Source organism: Schistocerca serialis, chromosome 5 (genome assembly GCF_023864345.2).
Source record: "Schistocerca serialis cubense isolate TAMUIC-IGC-003099 chromosome 5, iqSchSeri2.2, whole genome shotgun sequence".
Taxonomy (NCBI): Eukaryota; Metazoa; Arthropoda; class Insecta; order Orthoptera; family Acrididae; genus Schistocerca; species Schistocerca serialis.
Genome location: NC_064642.1, coordinates 45376945 through 45392816, shown reverse-complemented (window position 1 = coordinate 45392816; position 15872 = coordinate 45376945). Strand labels below are relative to the sequence as shown.

The 15872-nt window shown below is 40.4% G+C and overlaps 1 protein-coding gene across 1 annotated transcript in view; it reads left to right on the top strand.

Annotated features, from left to right (window-relative positions):
• Positions 1 to 15872, top strand: part of LOC126481736 (nitric oxide synthase, salivary gland-like) — a gene marked incomplete at its 5' end in the record, with an annotated part of 158570 nt that overhangs the window by 17040 nt on the left and 125658 nt on the right. The window contains 3 exons of the mRNA XM_050105690.1: positions 1372 to 1466; positions 7277 to 7421; positions 15467 to 15571. Of these exons, the coding sequence (XP_049961647.1) occupies positions 1372 to 1466; positions 7277 to 7421; positions 15467 to 15571 (345 nt within the window). The remainder of the gene's footprint in view (positions 1 to 1371; positions 1467 to 7276; positions 7422 to 15466; positions 15572 to 15872) is intronic.

Below are 15872 nucleotides of genomic sequence, written 5' to 3'. Positions count from 1 at the left end.
GTGGCATAACGTATCCCTGGGTAGTATTCGCCATCTGTACGATCGATTAGATGCCAGAGTCAGCACCTGAATTGCCGCCTATGGAGGCTACGCCACGGACTAATATGGCTGTTTCAGCATGGATGCCTGGTACCTAAGAACCGCTTGTGCTATTAATCTGTAAATGTAATCATTTCATGTACTCCATGTGCACTGCTACAACAATAAATCTTGAGCGAATTGAAAACCTCTAAAAGGGAGTATTATTTTTTTCCGGCAGTGTATCAAGAACCACACAAAATCAATAATTACTTCGTTTCCCAGTCAAGGGAGAACCAAAAACTCATAAGAGCGTATCTCTCAACAAGCCAGGGCCAAACAATAGACATTATTTATACGGAGAAATTGAAATTTTTCATAATTTCTTGAGCATGCTCCACAGTTACTTAAATTTTAGAAAGTAAAAGAAATTCCACGTCAATTCACTATTTAAGTAACAATAAAACTGAGAGATATATAGATGGTTCGTGAATTATCAGCACAAAGAACGGTGCTTTCGAAGTATCTCATCACGTTTGTTTATAGTGGTTGCAATTAACTGATATTGTGGGGACTTCCGTGCAATCAGGAAGGTTGAGTGACAAGTAAAATGTGAAATGCGTTATTTCCTTTTTTCAGTAATTCACAAGGTCGTTTTGAAACGTAGTTATCTTTTCTGATAGTGCGATAAATGATTTTAACACATAGCGCCTTTTAGCCTTCTATAGGTTCAGTTGCTCTCCTTAATGACTGTTTACGAGTATATGAATCAGTCATCTGATGAACAGTCGAGTTTCAGAGTGTCAGTGAAATATATATTAGAGGTTTAACTAGAGGTCACATTAGAGGCATAATTAGAAGCTCTGGTTCAGTAATATTGCTAATATAACAGCCAGATGGGGCGTCGCAACTCTTTCAGAGAGAAATAAATCCATAATCTTAAGTACAGGGCGCATGGAAAGAGCTATTCTACGAAGCATTATTAATCATCAATTTCATTAACAGCGTCAGTGTCCTGAACTACCAAGTTATAAGCAGAAAAATTATATGTATACCGATCGTAAAACTGCGACGTCATATGTGAGATAAATGGTGCGTTCGTAATTTTCCATCAAAATACTGTTGAGTAAATCATTTGTAGTGTATCGGCGCTGAAGTTTCAGGCGCCAGTTTCTACCACATCTGTTTCTGCAAGCTCAACAAAATCACCCATCATGGCTGAACTCAGTTTCTTCCTTCTGTTTAGCAGACCAGTCTTTTTTATGACTCTGCCGACATCTATCGGCAACTGAATTCTTGGGTTGCAAGAGCAATTATAAGTCATTCGCCTGATCTCGTGCTTGACTGTTGCAGGATCCTGCTTGGAAGTCACACGTGTGGAAGAGTTGTGCTTATAACACAATAATGAGCAAGCCATCTCGAAGATTTAATTTCAAACAAATTGCCAGGTAAGTTCAGACGATGTCAATATTAACATTTGTAAAAGCGAGCGTAAGTCCACCTAGACAAGCAAGTACCATTAATAATTTCTGTAAAGGTGGCAAGATGACTATGAATCATGCTGCACTTCTGACTGAAAATGAGTATCAGATTTTAGCAAAGTAATATAACACAAGTAATACGATTTTCATATGTGTTAAACCAAGTCCCATTTATTCAGAACAAGCAAACAGCTCCCGTTACTTTCAGAGCGTACGGCGCAATACTGTATCTCGGTATGAAACTTTCATCTGCATCTGATTGTGCATTAAAATTAACCTACCTGCCCTTGTTATGTATAGTACAACTGCATGGAGTATTAAGTGAAATTTATAACTTAACTGAGAATTTTTTGGTATGGCGGGCGCAGAATGTTACGTTGGATGGACAGTCATCGACAGAAATGTACCAGTAAATTCGGGGGTCCCCCAGACAACTTTAACTTTGTTGGGGCCCTTGCTGTTCATAATGTGTTTAATGACCTCCCAGGCAATATTAACAGTAACCTCCAAATTTTCGCAAATGCTGCGGTTATCTATAACGCAGTACTGTCTGAAAAACTACATAAATTTTCAGGCAGATTTTGATAATATTTCAAAGTGGTGCAGAGATTAACAACTTGCTTTAAATGTTCAAAAATGTATAATTCTATAAGAAAACATGGTGTCCTGTGACTGCTGTATCGCCGAGTCACAATGGGAACCAGTCAACTCATATAAATACCGAGTGGACATAATTAAAGTGAAGCTACTCACGAAGATCCAGTGTGGGCTATAACTATCATATGGGAGCGAAACTTGGTACATATGCTAATGTGTTAATGCAGAACCGATTTACTCTGGAAAATACTTAAGCCCCAGTTTCGGCTATCTGGTATAAATTTGGCGCTGTACACTGTTTGTATGATGGCATGACACCCATGCTGTCACTTGACAAGCCATAACGTGAGTTAACAGTATGGCTATCGAGAATAGAGAGCGTTTGCTGTAAGTGAAACTGTTTTATGGAAACAGAAACAGTGCTTCACTGAGAGTGTATCGTCAAAAATGGCTCTGAGCACTATGGGACTTAACAGCTGAGGTCATCAGTCCCCTAGAACTTAGAACTACTTAAACGTAACTAACCTAAGGACATCACACACATCCATGCCCGAGGCAGGATTCGAACCTGCGACCGTAGCGGTCACGCGGTTCCAGACTGAAGCGACTAGAACCGCACGGCCACACCGGCCGGCAGTGTATCGTCGACTGAAAGGTCTGAGAAGAGATTGGATGTCACTAAACGGTTTAAAGATGATCACGATGACGAAATTCGAGAACACGGGTTAGCTTCATCTGGTGCCTGGCAGAGGAAGGCGTCCTATCCCAGTGGGAGCTATTGACGAGGTTGCTGTTGCTGCAAGTGACCATGCAGCACGCGCTCCGGTTAGAACTAGTGCTCATGCAGTGTCACGAGAATTTCCCATCCGATGGTCACCAGCATGGAATTTACAGTCTGTTTTTACTGGTCCTGTACAGGATCGTGATGGTGCAGCAACTGAAGCCTCATACTCCGCAGCAACGTTCTGAATTTGCTCTTCAGTTTCTAGCACGGATCGAAGTTGATGACATGTGGCCGGGCAATATTCTATGGAGTGACAAGGTACATTTTACATTACAGTGAGTACATAGAACTGTCGAATTTGGGGCACTGTTAAACAACGTGTTGTGCACAACGAGCCACTGCACTCGCTTATGTGACTGTGTGGTGTGGGTTCACAAGCAGCTTCATTCTCGGTCCGTTCTTCTTTGAAGAGAATATACCAAAGCACCTGTCAGGTGAACCGTGACGTCTGCACCTTATTGACACCTCGTTGTACAGCTTTTGATTCCTGCTTTGGAAGAACGAAACTGAATGGAGACCAACTGTCTCCATTAAAAATGGGGCAACACTTCATATCGCTCGCCCAGTGAAAGATCTTCCTAATGCAGCCATCCTCGAACGTGTTATCTGCACAGGTTTCGTAGATGCATGGCCTGCAAGATCACCTGATCTCAATCCTGATGAATTTAGGCTCAGGGGATATCTAAAAGAACGCGTTTACCAGGAACATGTTCTTTCTCTACCTGATCTGAAGACCAATGTACAGGACAAGTTGCGCAGATTCCACTAGAACAGTTGTGAGCAACTGTCAATCACGTCGCTTTACGGACGCAGCATCTCGTCTACGTCTCCGGTTCTTATATTAAACAAAGTGTGTAAGCAACGGCTAATAGTAAAGCAATTTTATGTCTATCACATCTGAAAACATTTCTGTACTTCTTCCTTGCATTCACAGCGCCGGATTTGCATCTGATGGCCAAAACTGGAAGTAATTTTTTTTTCAACGTAAATCGGTTCCACATTCACACATTAGAATATCTACCAATTTTCGCTGCCATACAATAAACTGTAACCTCACTGGACCTCTGTGAGCAGCTGCACTTTAATTACTACACAAGCTACGTGGATGAAACACTTTGTAGGAATATGAAATGGAGTGATCACATACGTTTAGTCGTGTATAAAGCAGGTGGTAAATTTCGGTTTATTGGTAGAATACTGGGGAAATGCAATTAGTCTACAAAGAAGATTGGTTAAAAATCGCTTGTGCGGTCTCTCCTAGAACATCGCTCACGTGTGTGGGACCTGCACCAAATAGGACCCGTGGGAAAATGTCACAGAGATGTAAAAAAACCTGAAGATAGATGTAAATTATCCCTTGAAAGCCTACTTACACAGTTTGAAGAACCGCCTTTAAATTATTACTCTAGGAAAATACTGAAACCCCCTGCGTATCGCTCCCATGCGGATGGCGAGGACAAGACTAGATTAATCACAGCCCGCAAAGAGGAATTTAAACATTTTTCTCGTGTTCCATACGTGAGTGGAACGAGGAAAAGCCCTAATAATTGGGAAGCACCCTCTGCTGTGCACTTCAAAGTGGTTTACAGAGTATAGATGTGGATGTCGATTTGCACTGTGTGTCGAATCGGAATTCGGAACCAGATCTTTGCTTTCCATTGCCAACGCTACGCCAACTGGAACATCGGAACGCGCCGTGCGGTACTCAAAGTAGAGAATTAATAATAGCTGCTTTGACCAGAGTTCTGAGATGTTGAGCTCGTAAAACACTGTCGCTTTCGATATTCCGGTCTACCACACAGTTTTAATTGATGTAGCGTTTACTACTGTAAGTCTTAACGTTAAACCATGTAATACACACGCAATCGCCCCAGCTTATAAAAACATGTGCATTTGATTGTCAATCAAATAGTAAATACACAAAAGAACAGCTCGTTTTCTCCGTGTATTTTATTATGTCGCTAACTTTACTATATGTGTCTTTATTTATCAACATTTTTTGTCTCCTGGAAAAATTTATTACTGTATTCAAACTGAGATTGTACATTAAACTTATGGTTCTAAGCACGCCGATCAATTAATTAAGTAGATTGTGACCACGGTTGACATCCTAGAATTATCTAGCATTCACTATATGTCTGCACAGAACGGAGTATTCTGCAATGATTTGTTTCGACGGTTTCCTTGTCAGTATCATTTGAAACCTGATAGATCCTTTTCACATTACAGTAGAAAACATCTGTAGCAACTTTCAGTACATTTATAGGGAATTATTTCCTCTAACTCCTACAGCAGAGAACATCTAGGGACTGCTTTCTAATAGGATGATATCTTGTACCCTTGATGTACCCGTGATGTTTCAAAATTTTCAGCATTCGGAACTTCTGTTTCGATAGAAACCATATCTTGTCATATAAGACAGTTCTATGAATATCTGAGCGTTCATGTTTAGGTCTCAGTCTAAGCTTTTTTTCTGAACAACCTGTTTTAGAGGGCTATGTTAGGTTTAAATATGTACATGAATACCACTGACATGATTTACTACTTTATTTTTTTACTCTGATTTAAACGTATGTCTAATGAGTTTCAAAACATTTAAAATGTTGATTTAAAAGCATAACTTTTTTAACCGGAAAGTAGTACTCAGTCCTACTAACGGACGATCTGGGGAATAGAATGGAGGGTTCAAATGGCTCTGAGCATTATGGGACTCAACTGCTGAGGTCATTAGTCCCCTAGAACTTAGAACTAGTTAAACCTAACTAACCTAAGGACATCACAAACATCCATGCCCGAGGCAGGATTCGAACCTGCGACCGTAGCGGTCTTGCGGTTCCAGACTGCAGCGCCTTTAACCGCACGGCCACTTCGGCCGGCTAGAATGGAGGGTTGAGTTATTATTTTGGAAGAAGGTAACAAACATAGTGCTTGAATTGGAAAACAAACACAACAAGAAACTACAAAAGAAGCTTAAATATCCTATTCCTATTGCCCATAAATGTCTTGAACACGCAGGTGCAAAACGCCAACGGAGATAAAACAAACATTAAACGAATGCGATCTGAAGATAAAGTGCGAAGGACAAATCCACAATAAATTTCAGTTCTGGTATATTTCGAATTACGGCACTCAAACACAAGCCAAAAAGTTACAAGACTGTGGAAACTTGTAAGAAAGTAAAAGTGACTTCACCATACAATAAATAGAAAAATTCTACTGTAAACGTAAAAGACATTTTCCTTTTCCAACTCGAAAAATGCATGAAGAAGGTAAGACCGTCTCACTTGTTCAGAATGGAAAAAACGGAAACGCGGGCATGCAGGTGTTCCTTCTATCCAACTATAACATACAAGTTGGGGTAGCCTCTGTTTACGACCATAATATCGTATCACGACTGTATGCGAGTCAGTGACAGAAAGCTCGTGGATGCACAGCACTTAATCTTGTTTACATGCCCTTTGCCTGCAGATGCCCCCGCCAGTTAAACAAAACCTCTACAAACGTCTTTATCAGCAAAGCCCAAGCCGGTTCACGGCGGTTCAGTATCTAGTATCAAGCACCTGTTCACTTTTACTAGAAATCGAGCAACTTTGCCAAGTTTTTGTTGGATCCTGTCACAAGAAACTGACAGTATACGTCAATGATGTGGCCTAATGTCAGCCTCCGTGGCTACGTCGTCAGCGTGTCTGACTGGTGTACGAAAGACCTAGGTTCGAGTTTTCTTGGTTAGAGCCCTGGAACGGGATTCACTCGGCTCAGGATGCCAACTGTGGTGCTATCTGAATGAGAAGTAGCGACTACAAGGCCTGTAAAACTTTCAACGTCCGGGATAGATGAGCTGACCCCGTGTGCGTCCATAGTGCATCAAATGACGCCGTTGGCAGAGATGACACGACGACCAGATTTGGATATCTTTCTAGTTTTTATATCTTGGGTTTGGCATATAAGGAGATAATAAAAGTAGCAGTGCCATTGTACACAACACACAATGAAATAAAGTTTACTTGTACAATGAGGATATGGTCGTCCTTCATTAGATTCGAGAAAAATTTTTCATACATCAAGTTGCGGGCATCCTTTGCTCGAAGTGTTATTAGATGCTTCTCGAAGATTTATAGGGAAAAAACTGTAGTATACTTCCCTTGTAGCGAACAACTGGGACCTGTATCACTGACAGTCTGTCTCCATTCAGTGTTGTAAGAAGATTGGCGAATAGTTCAATCTGAGCCAATAATGAAAAAAAACCTTACGCATGAAGATTTTAATGTCATTGCCTTTAGTAGATTCCATAACCACCCAGTACGTATGTTGGAACTCCGCGATAAACGGGCATCACCAAAGAAAAGAAATGTCTCGCAACACATTTACCTGATCGTTCTTCTTTTTATTATTCCAGGGTAGCTCTGTTCTCTTCGAAGCTGTTTGTACGCGTGCTGTCAGCGCGCATCAAGGCCACAATCCTGTACGCCACAGAGACTGGCAGGTCCGAGACGTTCGCCAAGAAACTTGGCGACATTTTTGGCCATGTGTTCAACGTGCAGGTATTACATATCTTTCTAAGAGGTAGTCTTTAAGCTAAATTTATCCATAATGGATGCTACTGAATTCCGTAACAGTTCCTTTAAAGTGTAATGTTGAAGAAAATACACTACCGGTTACAAGTCTTGTGTTTGTTATTACACTGACTGACATAGCGCAAATGATAGGACTCTATGACTCAATACTCGGTCTGATGATATTATAATTCTCTACTTGTCGATCTGTTCCGCCACGTGAATTATTTCCAGCATGTGCTGCACCAAATTTTGGGAATTACACACTCTACTGGAATATTAAATCCTAAACAATGGCGAAATTATGAAACGAAAACAACAAAGGAAGAATAGTATCTTCAAAATGGGCCGTATCAGTCTGACAAACAGTTTCTAACAGACACTTAGATACATTCTGTGGCGTTTTGTTTCGAATTTTGTAGAAATCGTTTATGTTATCCTTAAGATAAATCGGGAAGATTGCATTTATCTTGCCAATCATTTTAATTGAGGCGTTAGGACAGCAAAAGAAGATGAAATGACCTGATGAATGGACTGGGTACACTTGTCATTTGTTAAGTCCCAGATACTTTCAGTATATAACTTGGAACAGTAAGTAAAATTAGTTTATAATTGCTCCGTAGGAAAGGTGTACTAATGTGACGCCTAGCGCCTTCTACACAGCCAGCCTATGTGGCACTAGTAACTTTCGTCCTCTCTCTTCTTTTCACTTTCATGGATATGCCCAATACGAAGATAAGTATCCATATTATTATTATTATTATTATTATTATTATTACTAACAATAGTAATAAAGCATCTCACTGCAACAGTCCAATAACGGATTCATACTACTATTGAATTACACAGTACGGACGGAAAAACTATCGGCAAGTTATGGTGCAGTGACTCATGGGATTCAGCAGTGTCCTATTTGCAAACAAATAAAAAAATGATGGATTTTCACACTGACTATTAATGAATCGGATAATTTCACCACTTATTTGATGAAAGGCTTTAGCTTGTCACAAAACTACCAACCACAATCATCTCAGAGTTACGAAGAAGGCTGGTGTAGTTTAACAACACTGGAATTGAGACTCACATATATTCCACTTTCAGTAGTGCGCTACGAGCTGGCAACATTTTCACTTTCAGCTTATGTTGTTGAGCTCAGCAGTCCGTGGCCGATGTCTTCAGTCCCAAGACTGGTTAGATTCAGCTCTGCAAACTGGTCTATCCTGTGCAAGCCTTTTCGTCTCAAAATAACTACTGCAACCTATAGCCTTTTCACGTGTTTACTGTATTCCTCCCTTAGTTTCTCTCTACTGTATTTACGTCTCACACTTTCTGCCCTCTAATACCAAACTGAGAAGTCCTTAATGCCTCAGAACAGGTACTATTAACTAATCCCCTCCCTCAGTCAAGTTGTGCCATGAATTTCTCTCTCCCCATTCAGATTCAGTATCTCCTCATTAGTTATGAGATCTCCTCGTCAAATCTTCAGTGTTATTCTATACCATCACATTTTAAAATTTTCTATTTCGTCCAGGTTTCACTTCTGTACAAGAGTATTCATACTAGAAGTTAAAAAATTCTTACTTTTCAGAAATGTTTTCTTTCGCATAGACAGTCTCATTTTTACATCCTCTCTACTTACGCCATCATCAGTTACTTTGCTGAGCTAATACCAAAACACATCTATTACTTTTAGTCTCTTTTCCTGACCTAAATCCCACAGCATTGCCTGATTTACTTTGACTACACTCCATTGCATTTCATTTTCTTTTACTGATGCCTATCTTGTAACCTCTTTTCGAGACGCTATCTACTTCGTTCAACTACTCTTCCAAGTCCTTTTCTGTCTCAGAATTACAATGTCATCAGCAAACCTCAGAGTTTTTATTTCTTCTCCCTGATCTTTAATTCCTTCTCCAAATTTTTGTTTCCTTCCCTTTACTGCTTGCCCAGTGTATTGACTAAATAAATTCGGGAATAAGGTACAACCCTGCCTCAATTTCTTCTTAACTTCTGCTTTCCTTTCACGACCTTCTACTCCTGTAACTGCAGGCTCGTTTCTGTACACGCTGCACATAACCTTTTGCTTGCTGTATATGATCCCTGGTAACTTCCGAATTCAACGAGTGTAACGCCCGCTTGCTGGTCACAGGCCCGATTCTACCATAACGAAGAACCCTTTAGTATGCGACTTTGGCATCTGAAACTCTCATTTTGAGACTATAAGTACTGGCCATCCGGTCACATAGATTATCGGAGAATTGGTGGAACATAGACTCAATTACCACGAAAATGCCGGCTTCTGCCTTGAGGCCCCCAATGTCCTTCCACGATATCAATGAGACCGACAGCCACCTACATTGGCTGAAGGTTGAACTATGGTCTCCCCAGCCCCGAGCCACTGGCGTTCACCAGAGCCAGTCACCTCTCGCCGGTCAGTAGTTTTGGGTCTGATCTTGGTCAACACCACTGACTTCTCGGGGCTGAATGCTGGCTCGTTCTGCACAATTATGCCACCCAAGGTGCCTTTGTCTGATACCGCATTGCGATGCAAGTTAGAATGTGCTCAAGATTTCTGCACAGCCATGTGAATGAGAAGCACTGACACCATTGCATCTACAGCAGCCCATCCTGGCTCTCTATCCGACGCCTGTTGTGTGTGTGCATTTTCTACTGGCTGCCTTCATCTTCTGCACCTCCAAGGTTCTCAGCTTTTCTGAGGGAATGTTGCTACTACCTAGATCTTTCAGTGCTCTGTCAAATTCTTCTCGAATTACCATATCTCTCGTCTCATTTCATCTACTTCCTTTTCTCTTTCTACAATAATGTCTTAAGCTTTGTTCCCCTTATCGACCCACTCTTTCCGCCATACGTGCTTTGGCATCAGAACACTTGATATTCATATAGTTCTTCTTTTTGTCCCAAGGTCTTTTTAATTTTGTGAGATTCAGAATCTGTATTTTCCCTAGATATGCATGCTTCTACAGACTTGCATTTGTCCTCTAGCCATTTAGCACTTTCTGTCAGTCTCATTTTTTGACATCTGTATCAGTTTTTTCCCGCTTTATTTTTATATTTTCTTCTCTCGTCAATGTTCCTTGTGCCATTCAAGGATTTCTACTAAGTCTCGACTCTGTATCTGTTTGATCATCTGCTGCCCTACCATTTAATGTCTCAAAGCTATTCATTCGTCTTCTACTGCATTCCCTTCCACTGCCTCAGTAAAAAATTGCTTAATGCTCCCTCTCAAACTCTGAATAATTATTGGTTCTTTCAATTTATCCAGGCCCCATAACCTTAATTTAGAACCCTTCTGCTATTTCTTAAGTTTTACATTACAGTGCATAATCAACAAATTGTGGTCAGAGTCCACATCTGTCCCTTGAAATGTATTACAGTTGAAAACCTAATTTCAAAATCTATGCCTTATACAATCACTGTGAAACCTTCCAGTGTCTCCAGGTCTCCTCCACGCATACTATCTTGTTGTTGTTGTTGTGATCTTCAGTCCTGAGACTGGTTTGATGCAGCTCTCCATGCTACTCTATCCTGTGCAAGTTCATCATCTCCCAGTACTTACTGCGACTTACATCCTTCTGAATCTGCTTAGTGTATTCATCTCTTGGTCTCCCTCTACGATATTTTACCCTCCACGCTGCCCTCCATTGCTAAATTTGTGATCCCTTGATGTCTCATAACATGTCCTACCAACTGGTCCCTTCTACTTGTCAAGTTGTGCCACAAACTTCTCTTCTCCCTAATTCTATTCAATACCTCCTCACTAGTTATGTGATCTACCCATCTAATCTTCAGCATTCTTCTGTAGCACCACATTTCGAAAGCTTCTATTATCTGCTTGTCCAAACTATTTATTGTCCATGTTTCCCTTCCATACATGGCTACACTCCATACAAATACTTTCAGAAACGACTTCCTGACACTTAAATCTAAACTCGATGTTAATAAATTTCTCTTCTTCAGAAACGCTTTCCTTGCCATTGCCAGTCTACATTTTATATCCTCTCTACTTCGACCATCATCAGTTATTTTGCTCCCCAAATAGCAAAACTCATTTACTACTATAACTGTCTCACTTCCCAATCTAATTCCCTCAGCATCACCCGACTTCATTCCATTATCCCCGTTTTGCTTTTGTTGATGTTCATCTTATATCCCCTTTTCAAGACACTGTCCATTCCGTTCTACTGCTCTTCCAAGTCCTTTGCTGTCTCTGACAGAATTACAATGTCATCGGCGAACCTCAAAGTTTTATTTCTTCTCCATGGATTTTAATACGTACTCCGAACTTTTCATTTGTTTCCTTTACTGCTTGCTCAATAAACAGATTGAATAGCATCAGGGAGAGGCTACAACCCTGTCTAACTCCCTTCCCAACCACTGTTTCCCTTTCATGCCCCTTGACTCTTATAACTGCCATCTGGTTACTGTACAAATTGTAAATAGCCTTTCGCTCCCTGTATTTTACCCCTGCCGCCGTTAGAATTCGAAAGAGAGTATTTCAGTCAACATTGTCAAAAGCTTTCTCTAAGTCTACAAATGCTAGAAACGTAGGTTTGCCTTTTCTTAATCTTTCTTCTAAGGTAAGTCGCAAGGTCAGTTATTGTCTCACATGTACCAACATTTCTATGGAATCCAAACTGATCTTCCCTGAGGTCGGCTTCTGCCAGTTTTTCCATTCGTCTGTAAAGAATTCGCGTTAGTATTTTGCAGCTGTGACTTATTTAACTGATAGTTCGGTAATTTTCATATCTGCCAACACATGCTTTCTTTGGGATTGGAAGTATTATATTCTTCTTGAAGTCTGAGGGTATTTCGCCTGTCTCATACATCTTGTTTACCAGATGGTAGAGTTTTGTTAGCACTGGTTCTCCAAGGCTGTCAGTAGTTCTAATGGAATGTTGTCCAGTTCCGGGGCCTTGTTTCGACTCAGGTCTTTCAGTGCTCTGTCAAACTCTTCGTGCAGTATCGTATCTCCCATTTCATCTTCATCTACATCCTCTTCCATTTCCATAACATTGTCCTCAAGTATATTGCCCTTGTATAGACCCCCTATATACTCCTTCCACCTTTCTGCTTTCTCTTCTTTGCTTAGAACTGGGTTTACATATGAGCTCTTGATATTCATACAAGTGGTTCTCTTTTCTCCAAAGGCCTCTTTTATTTTCCTGTAGGCAGTATCTATCTTGCCTCTAGTGAGATAAGCCTCTACATCTTTACATTTGTCCTCTAGCCATCCCTGCTTAGCCATTTTGCACTTTCTGTCGACCTCATTTTTGTGACGCTTGTATTCCTTTTCGCCTGCTTCATTTTCAGCATTTTTATATTTTCTCCTTTCATCAATTAAATTCAATATTTCTTCTGTTACCCAAGGATTTCTACTAGCCCTCTTCTTTTTACCTACTTGAACCTCTGCTGCCTTCACTACTTCATCCCTCAGAGCTACCCATTCTTCTTCTATTGTTTTTCTTTCCCCCATTCCTATCAACTGTTCCCTAATGCTCTGCCTGAAACTCTGTTCAACCTCTGGTTTAGTCAGTTTATCCTGGTCCCATCTCCCTAAATTCCCACCTTTTTGCAGTTTATTCAGTTTTAATCTACAGTTCATAACCAATAGATTGTGGTCAGAGTCCACATCTGCCCCTGGAAATGTCTTACAATTTAAAACCTGGTTCTTAAATCTCTGTCTTACCATTATATAATCCATCTGAAACTTTCCAGTATGTCCAGGACTCTCTCACGTGTACAACCTTCTTCCATTATTCTTAAACCCAGTATTAGCAATGATTAAGTTATGCTCTGCGCAAAATTCTACCAGACAGCTTCCTCTTTCATTTCTTACCCCCAATCCATATTCACCTACAATGTTTCCTTCTCTCCCTTTTCCTACTCTCGAATTCCAGTCACCCATGACTAATAAATTTTCGTCTCCCTTCACTACCTGAATAATTTCTTTTATCTCATCATACATTTCATCAATTTCTTCATCATCTGCAGAGCTAGTTGGCACATAAACTTGTACTACTGTAGTAGGCATGGGCTTCATGTCTATCTTGGCCACAATAATGCGTTCACTATGTTGTTTGTAGTAGCTTACCCGCACTCCTTTTTTTTTATTCATGATTATACCTACTCCTGCATTACCCCTATTTGATTTTGTAATTATATCCCTGTATTCACCTGACCAAAAGTGTTGTTCCTCCTGCCACCAAACTTCAGTAATTCCCACTATATCTAACTTTAACCTATCCATTTCCCTTTTCAAATTTTCTAACCTACCTGCCCGATTAAGGGATCTGACATTCCATGCTCCAATCCGTAGAACGTCAGTTTTCTTTCTCCTGACAACGATGTCCTCTTGAGTAGTCCCCACCCAGAGATCCGAATGGGGTACTATTTTACCTCCGGACTATTTTACTCAAGATGATGCCATCATCATTTAACCATACAGTACAGCTGCATGCCCTCGGGAAAAATGACAGCTGTAGTTTCCCTTTGCTTTCAGCCGTTTGCAGTACCAGCACAGCAAGGCTGTTTTGGTTACTGTTACAAGGCCAGATCAGTCAATCATCCAGACTGTTGCCCCTGCGACTACTGAAAAGGCTGCTGCCCCTCTTCAGGAACCACACGTTTGTCTGGCCTCTCAACAGATACCCCTTTGTTGTGGTTGCACCTTCAGTATGGTCATCTGTATTGCTGAGGCACGCAAGCCTCCCCACTAACGGCAAGGTCCATGGTTCATGGGGGGAGGACTATCGTCTTACATGAACCTAAACCAAGCATTAGCGATGATTAAATTATGCTCTATGCAAAATACTACAAGGTGGCTTCCTCTGTTATTCCTTTGCTCCGGTCCATATTCTACTACTATTTTATCTCTTCTTCCTTTTCCAACTACTCAATTCCTGTCCCCCTTCACATTTAAATTTTCATTTGAATTAATTATCTGACTAAGTTTTTTATCTCGTAATACGTTGTTTCAATTCCCATCATCTGTGGGGCTATTTGGCACATAAGTTTGTACTACTATGGTGGTTATTGGCTTCATGCCTATCTTCACTGTGATAATGTGTGCACTATGTTGTTCATAGTAGCTTACCTACATTCCTATTTTCTTATTCATCGTTATTTCTACTGTTGCACTGCCCTATTTATTTTGAATTGGTAACTCTGTGCTCATTCAACCAGATGCCCTTGTCTTCCTGGTACTGCACTTCATTAATTCTCATCATGTCTGATTTCACCCTATCCATCTCCCTTTTTAAACTCTATTTCCCTTCTTGTTGAAGGGGTATAACATTCCACCACCAGTCAAATATGCGGACTGCCTTTTTTCAGGACCTATAAGTTTTGTCTGGCCTCTCCACAGTTACCTCTGCTATTTGTACTGTTGAGACACTCTTGCTAACCCACCTTGGCAAGGTCCATCGTTCATTTTGGGGGAGAGGGGGGTGGGGAGGCAGGTAGGGTGTTTAGCTCAAAATCTTCTAAAAGCTGTATATTTGAGGTTTTCCACCATACAAGACACATAACAGCATGATGAAATTATTTCTATGTTATTGGCTGAAACACTATCACATGGTGACAATGAACATGGGTTGAAATACTATAAAAATGTCTCCAAATAAACACCAGATTAATTATTGCAGACGTTTATTATGTACAAATGTTTTCCTAACATGTGGAAGTGACATTAGTTTCCATTTATGAGGTGATACTCTTCATTGGGAGGGAGATCCACAAAAGCCATTTATAATCATGTAGCATGTAACTGTATTATTAACATGCCTTTTGTCAACAATTTTTATATTTACATAGAGTATCCAGTCTTGATTGTTATCATAAGGAGCACAACCCATACAGAATAGTCATGCTTAACTACTGTACAATAACTAAGTATGTGGCTTTTATATTTATCTTTTCATGCTCTACCGGTATACATCTAAAAATCTGTCATACACATTGTTCTTCGGTGCACCTCTATAGTTGTGACTAGTTGGTTTGTCGCCTATTGATAGGTATGCTGCATGGATGACTACGACATGAACAATATTGAGCAAGAGACGTTAATACTCATTGTCACTTCAACATTCGGCAATGGCGATCCACCAGAGAATGGAAAGGTAAGACTATCTGCATGGGGTCACTAAATGTTTCTCGTAAACTGCATGAATGTACACGTACTGAGCAAAGGGAGTTCTTATAGAGTGGAATTAATGTCTGCTTTTCTGCATGTCTTTTTCCGATTTAATTTCTGCTTTGTCTCTTTTTTTAGACAACAGATAAGGTTAATAACCTATTTCTGTGAGATAAACTGGTGGCAGAGATACTGTGAGCGCTAACACCAACAGAATTTCATTGTTAAATGATTTTAAAATGTATTTACGAAACAATCTCACAATGAGCTTTTACACCAAAATCATG